The 7,489-nt window shown below is 43.4% G+C and overlaps 1 protein-coding gene across 1 annotated transcript in view; it reads right to left on the bottom strand.

Moving 5' to 3' along the window:
* Positions 1-6,216, bottom strand: part of MMRN2 (multimerin 2) — a gene marked incomplete at its 5' end in the record, with an annotated part of 12,407 nt that extends 6,191 nt beyond the window's left edge. Inside the window, 2 exons of the mRNA XM_009704292.1 lie at positions 4,719-4,825; positions 6,054-6,216. Coding sequence (XP_009702594.1) covers positions 4,719-4,825; positions 6,054-6,216 — 270 coding nt within the window. The remainder of the gene's footprint in view (positions 1-4,718; positions 4,826-6,053) is intronic.
* Between the last annotated feature and the right edge of the window lie 1,273 nt (positions 6,217-7,489).

The raw sequence follows: 7,489 nt of genomic DNA, 5'->3' as shown, positions 1-7,489 counted from the left end.
AAGAACGTCTTGTCTGGCGTATGGCATTGCATAAATGGTAATGCTATGCAGTAGGGTGGGGGGTTTTAACTCATGCTGAATTGTTGCTGCTAAGAAATAAGTCTTGGGCAAATAGATCCTTTTTTTTTTTTTTTTTTTTTTTGTCCTGGGGCGTTCTGTCAAAAGATTGCAAATTCCTCTTCTTTGTCCCACAGTTACCTGAGCACTCTGTGGCACCAGCTATGGTGAGTAGCTGCACAAATGAGGAGATAAAGATGGAGGAGCTCCTTTTGGTCAATGAGTGTAACGAAGGAGGGACTAAACTAGAAGCACTGCATTTGGTAATACCTTTCCAGCATAATAAATGAAGGTCAGTCTGGGGCATCACCTAGAGATAAATCTATGAATAAAAGTGTCCTGGCTTTGGCTAGGATAGAATTAATTTTCTTCCTAGTAGCTGATACAGTGCTGCCGTCATTATATTAGTTTAATAGTCGCTGGTCACAATGTTGGTTTATTGCTATCAGTTGCGGTATGTAACACCTTACTGGCTGCTGCTGTTGTTCGGTTCAGCGCTGGTTTATGATATGGTAGAATTGCTGCTGGTTGAGAAACTGATTGAGTATTTGTACTCAGTATTGCCCTCATCGCCGTACTTCGGGAGCCAACTATCGGAAATGTTAGATAATTAGATAATTACACCTTTTGCCTTTTCTCCTCGGAGAGACAGTCTGCGGGGGAGACAGTTCCTTTCATCTTCCCCTTCTCCTCCGGGCTAATTGCAATAGCTCTTGAGAATTTTGAATATCCTTGGGATGTTCAAACCAGCATGTTCCTATTACTATGTCTCTGAATGTGTTCCAGATCTTGTTTAAGGTTAAAAAGTTATTTGAGAATATCAGCCAGAGATCTGCCCTGAGGCTGGATAGTTAATGAGTGGCAGGGTGTGGGGGATAGTATGGGCACGTACGTAGGACAGTGGGCACCTCCGTTGTTTTGGAACTTCACCCCTAAACTAGTGCAGAATCTGGAAAAACTAGTAAAATATTTGGAAAAACTATGCTGTCACCCTGGCAATTCCAGAGACACACAAATCACTGCAACGTGCTGGGGCCTGGCCCATGCCTACCCAGCCCTGTTCAGCACTACTCAGTACCCTCAAGGGGAAAAGAAGCTCTCTGGATCTGGCAACAAAATGACGGACACTGTGGCCACTCCAGCCCCGGTGACAAGGACTGCAGTTACTCCAGTCCCCGCGACAGGCACTGCGGTTACTTCAACACCAGCAACAAGCACTGCAGCTGCTCTGACCTCAGCAATGGGTGATGCAGCTGAACCAGAGGACCGACCCATGCCAGTATCAGTCGCCTCTATACACAAGAAGAAACGGACATGAAAGCTCATTTAGTAAAGGAGGATTGAGGAGGACCACCACAAGGGCAAGAGGAAGAGGCAGAGCAAGAGGTAACCACTCAATCCCTATCCCTGGGTGAGCACGTTATCATCTGGCTGCTCCGATGCTGGGATGAGGCTAGTAGCCTGGAATTAGAGGACAGGGAAGCCAAGCAGCTGCGATCCCTTTCTCGGGAAGGGGGCATTGACAAGGTGATTGGAAAGGGGACATAAGCCCTCAGCCTCTGGAGGCTACTCCTGTCAAGTGTGAAGGAAAGGTGTCCCTTCAAGGAAGATGTTCTATGTCACCCAGGCAAGTGGACCACTGTGGAGAGAAGTATCCAGTACCTGAGGGAATTAGCCATGCTAGAGATGATTCATTACGAACTGACCAACGCGCAGTCACCCACAGATCCAAACAAAATCCAACGTACACAAGCCACATAGCAGAAATCTTTATGGAGCACACCATCATCATATACCAACTCGTTCGCACTAACAACCTGGAAAGATGAAGAGGATGGATGAAGTAGCTCACCAACTCTGGCAATATGCAGAAAGTCTCTCTTCCTCCCTCATTTTGGCTGTGGTGAAACTGGCTTAGCAACTGAAAGAGGATAGATTTACTCCCCACCTGTGGAGCGGCATCCAGTACATCTGGAATCAACCGCACCAGGGGTGGAAGCACAGCCCTGCCATTTGCGATGGACTGATCCAGACTGCACTGGAACACGGTGAAGCTCCAGAGCACCTGCAATACCTTCATGATATCATTGTGTGTGGCAATACAGCAGAAGGTTTTGAGAAGGGGAAGAAAATAGTCCAAATCTTTCTGAAAGCCAGTTTTGCCATAAACCAAATAAAGTCAAGGGATCTGCACAGAAGATCCAGTTTTTAGGAATAAAATGGCAAGAATGGACATTGTCAGATCCCAATGGAGGCGATCAACAAAATAACAGCTAAGTCTCTGCCAACTGTTACAAAGGAAATGCAAGCATGGGGATACACATTTAGCAAAAAACACCTGGTTAGTCAACACTAGAGGATCTGCCAATGAAGCTGGCCTTGCCCAATCAAAACTTTCACGCACTGTAGAAGGGGATAAAGTTCCTGTAGTGCACACAAAATATGCTGCAGAAAACACTCTGGGTTATTCCTGCCTCAGGCAAAGGCAAACCCATCTGTGGGATTGCTTTTGCTCGAAGACCTGCATGCACTTGGTGGGTAATGTGGGAGGATGGGGAAGTCCAATGTGTACCTCGAGGGGGCTTGATTTTGGGCAAGAATAGCCAATGAATTACATTATTACGTTAACTGCTATATAACACTGTGTACATACATATATGTATATTGGGGGAAAAAAAAAACAAAACACCAACCACCAAAACCCAAACACTTCTGTGGTAGCTATGTGCTTGTCTCCACCACTCTGGATTTGGGGATCTAAGCCCAGCTCCCTTTTGATAGCCATGTCAAGGGTATTACAGCAAAAATCACCCAGATTAATGAAGAATTAACTTTCATGAAACCGAACAAGCACAGTGATGATGGAATCAGAACTGGCTTCAACATGCAACAGTCCAACAGCACACACCATTTTTCCTGCCCTGAAAGACTGTTATGACAAATGGGAATCAGAATTGGCTTCAGCATGCAACAATCCAACAGTGGACAGCATATTCCCTGCCTTGAAACACTGTTATGACAGACGGAGCCCAGTCATGGACTAAATGAACTCGACAGACATTTTATAGGGATGGCCCATAGACTACAAGAAGGATACCTCTGTGTTTATATCAGAAGACAGGAAGGAGGGTGGTGTATTGGAAAGTGTGGGACCTGGGCATAACGTAAATGGTATAGAATAAGGGGTGGATACTGTCCTGGTTTCAGCTGGGATAGAATTAATTTTCTTCCTCGCAGCTGGTAGAGTGCTGTGGTTTGGATTTAGTGTGAGAACAACGTTGATAACACACTGATCAGTTTCCCAGGCTTGGCGAGCGAGGAGGTCCACAAGAAGCTGAGAGGGAGCACAGCCAGGACAGCTGACCTGAACCAGCCAAAGGGATATTCCATACCATAGAGCGCCATGGCCAGTATGGAAACTGGGGGAGCTGGCCAGGAGGGGCCGATTGCTGCTTGAAGACTGGGCTGGGCATCAGTCAGTGGGTGGTGAGCAATTGTATTGTGCATCACTTGTCTGTCTTGGGTTTTATTTCTCTCTCTTTTCGTTGTCTCCCTTTTCATTACAATCGTTACTATTTTTATTATTATATTTTATTTCAATTATTGAACTGTTCTTATCTCAACCCATGGGTTTTACCTTTTTCTGATTCTCCTCCCCATCCCACCGGGGTGAGCAGGGGGGAGGAGTGAGCAAGTGGCTGCATGGTACTTAGTTGGCAGCTGGGGTTAAGCCACAAGTAAAAGCTGTCTGTGAAGAAAAGCTAAACCTGCAGAGATAAGAACAGGCACTCCCATTTTATCTGTGCAGTCTGTAGGTGAGTTAGATGCAGATTGTGTGAAAATTTTCACACAGGTGATTGCCATTTTTGTTATGGTTGCCTTAATTGCTAGAGGGAATTACCTTTTATCCATTTAAATTCTCTTTCTGCTTTTGGAGTAGTATTTGCTAAATCCTGCCCATGCTGTGAAGCACTCCAGTTTTTAAACCACACTGTCTCCCCTCTCTTTTTCTGAGCAGCTGCACACATCGTTACTCAACAGTGCAAAGAGGAGCAGTGGTTTATTGTATGTAATGGCTATTGCTAGAGCTTCTGTGGAAGTGGCAGCCTGGGCTCTGTTTTTGTGTTGTAGAGCTGCTCCCAGCTCTGGAAGCCGGTGTCTGTGCAGGCAGGGGAAGCAGAGAGGAGGCAGCAACGCAGGCGGGAGAGTGAACGCTGCCTGCTGTGTTTGAACTTGGGTACGCTGCGACTTCCCTAGCCGGATGGCTTCATCCTGTAAACTGATCGTAGGGACGTTTCACATACCGCTCTAGCTTTCTGATGTGGCTAGTTCCTACCTGGAATTAGGCATTCCTAGCTGGACTTGTACATCTGACAGCACACACCACCACCACCTCCCCCCCCAAGCAAATGAATGCCTTTCTCTGTGTGTAAGGATTGCAAAGGTGCCACTAACAGAAGAATAAGTAGCTAATGCTATTAGCTACTAATTGCAGGTAATTACAACTACTCCTTGTTTCAAGGTATCAGTGATTTGGGGCACAGCAGATCAAAGAAAATCAGGAATCAAATCTCAAAAATAGGAAAAACAAATAGGCACTCTTGCCACCGTGACTGGCATTTAGTCATTAATTCTCACGCTTGTTCTCTAGCTTTCCTTACCACGCTGTTCACAGTCCTTGCCAAAAAATCCAGGGCAGCATTTCCACTGCAAAGACTTCAAAACCTTCTGTTTCACTTGATAGACTGGCTTCAGAGCTGTCCTGTACCTGGAGAGTAAGGGTCTGGGCATTAGATTACAAGTTGCTGTCAGCTGGCATCACTCAGGGTAAATTCCCTGACTCTGGCAGCAGCCTGGAGCCAAGCACATCCTAGGTGACTGATGCAGAACGCAGTTAAGAAATTTGTCAAAAACTGTATCACTGCTGCTTAGTAAAACATTTAGGCAGTCCACAGCAATTTTTTTTCCCCTCCATAAGATTGCTTTTTAGGATTGCTGTCTACACAAGGAGGCATGTGCACATTCTTATGTGCAGACAGAACGTAACTACCATTGAGTGAGCAGGGCTCCAGTGCTCTGCCTCACGCTTTATTGTTCTTCGGTAGAGATTTTTTTTTTTTTTCCAAACATGTTGGCACTGATCTAACACAAGTCTGAGAAATGTCACAGATGGTAAATTTGTGTAACTATCAGAAATGCAGCTGTGATATTTATTGTGATAGAGTCCTTTGCAATCAAGTTTGGACTGAGCTTGAATTTCTGTAACATCCTGATGAGTTGTAGAGAAAGTTTTATTTTTAAACAAATATTGCAAAATGTCACTGGTACCGAGGAAGTTACAAATTTGTTAACAACTCCACTAGAAATAATAACTTTTTTTTTAACAAAGAGAAATTAATTGTATTAACATATAACAAAAGCATCAAGTAACTACACAGATATGAAAACGTGTAGGTGAGTATTAAATATTATTTCACTTCAAAAGTGTGTTGCAAGTCAATGTCTCCCAACTTTAAAAATGTATCGGTCCTGGTACCTTAAGATACACTATTGGCTTTCACTTTTGGGCAGCCAGTCCTTCTGAAAGAAGAGTAAGCACTTGGGCAATTGCACATCTCTAACTCCTGCCATGTAAATGGCCTCACTGGTGGCCACTGACAGAGATTTTTTAAGTTATGCATGTGTGTTATGACCTGAAAATCATGGAAAAGGTGTGGTCTCTGTTTTTTTTCTGAATAAACATGTGGGAAGATTTGAAAAACTGCTTAATCACCTTGTAGTCCTGTACTGGATGGCTTGGAAAGGCAGTTGTTCTCCTAGGTTACTAAATGCCTGATAGCCTTAGGTACGTAAGTCAGACCTACATCACTCTGGTATTAAACTGAGTTGATGCTTTAAATCTTTTTAAAATGTGTTATTAAATACTTTTGAAAATATAATTTAGATATTTCAGAGAAAATCCTATTTTCTTCAGTGGTTTTATTTAGGATACTTACATGATCTTCTGGCAATCTGGTGCTCCATTTAGACAGGGCTGTTGGGAGTTGACAATGTACTTCTCCTTCATGCAGGCTTCTATGTATGTTACCAGCCGGGACTGCATGAAGGAACACCAGTTCCTAGTGGAAGAAAGACATGGGAAAGGAATTTCAAGTAGGTCTTTTTAAGTCTCTGCTTGTAACAGTGCCAAGGAAGAGTGAAATGCAGAAGGGCCATCTCTTTTTCTTCCTTCTCTTCCCGCCCGCCCCCAGCTGGATGATGAGGAAAGTGGAAAATGCTTGCTAGCTTCTCCCTCCACTCCCAGTTTATTTGTTTTCATTTGGGATGTTTATCTGAGTTTGTTACAAAAGAGTCCATTGTCTGAACTTTGATGCATTAGTTCCATTTCCAGTCCTTTCATGTAGCAGGAGAAATTTCCAACCCATGATAACCTGTAGGTTAATGTCACTTTAAACATCAAATTGCTGTTCTCGGCATGTTGCCATTTCAGATGCCTAATGACTGACTCATTGGGTTGAGGCAGACTGCTTCTGAACACTTAATCTGACATAAACTCCATTAATAATCAATGTCTTCCTAAGTATTACTTCTTCAAGATGATATAGTAATCGATTGGATTTTGTTAATTAGTCCAGCTTTGAAATACTTTCTCCCATCACCTGCAGGAAAACAATATTGGAAAAATGAAGGTTATTTTCTTGGGTTTTAGTTTTATACTTCTAGCAAGGACAAGTGAGTTTTACTAGTCTGGTAAATCTTCCAAGTCAGAATTATATAGGCATCTGTTAATCACAGAGTGAAGGTGAGCCTCTTCCTTTTCAAGAGTTTAAAGTCAAGACATGGAAGTGTACTGTTGGTTGAAGTTTGATGGTTAGAATCCAAGATCAGAAGTGACAGGAAGTGAGGAGTAATAACTATAATGGGAAATGGAAAAAAAAATTATGATTAGCATCTGATTAATTAGTAATTGCAATTATTGTTCATAAACTGTGTGTTTATTCAACACATTCTTTCAGGTTGTGTGTTTACAGAAGTTCACCAGTTAAACACCAAGGGATCCTACTATTGTTTATGGATAGTGATGAGTAGAAAAGGGATGTGACAGCTCTGGACAAAGAAGCTATAGGGAGACAAGGGGTCCCCGCTCTCTCACTGTTTTACTCTGGCTACAAAACCTTCAGAGGAAGAGTCACTAAACCAGCAATTGCATTTTACTGACGCCCTGTCTTAAAGACAGTTTGGGGCTTTGTGTTTCACACAAGTTTGGCTACATCTCCTGCCTGTTGTAGGAGAGCACCTACAATGGTTATTTCTAAAACTGTGTGCACACAGAGCCCTTCGGAAGTTGCGACATACCGCTTAACATACTGATGTTAAAACGTGCTATTCCCCTTCCTTAAGGAAAAGGTGGGGTTGAGCAGTGGGGAGAGAG

This window comes from Cariama cristata, unplaced genomic scaffold, assembly GCF_000690535.1.
Source record: "Cariama cristata isolate BGI_N322 unplaced genomic scaffold, ASM69053v1 scaffold7767, whole genome shotgun sequence".
Classification (NCBI taxonomy): Eukaryota; Metazoa; Chordata; class Aves; order Cariamiformes; family Cariamidae; genus Cariama; species Cariama cristata.
This window is presented reverse-complemented; position numbering and strand designations above follow the sequence as displayed.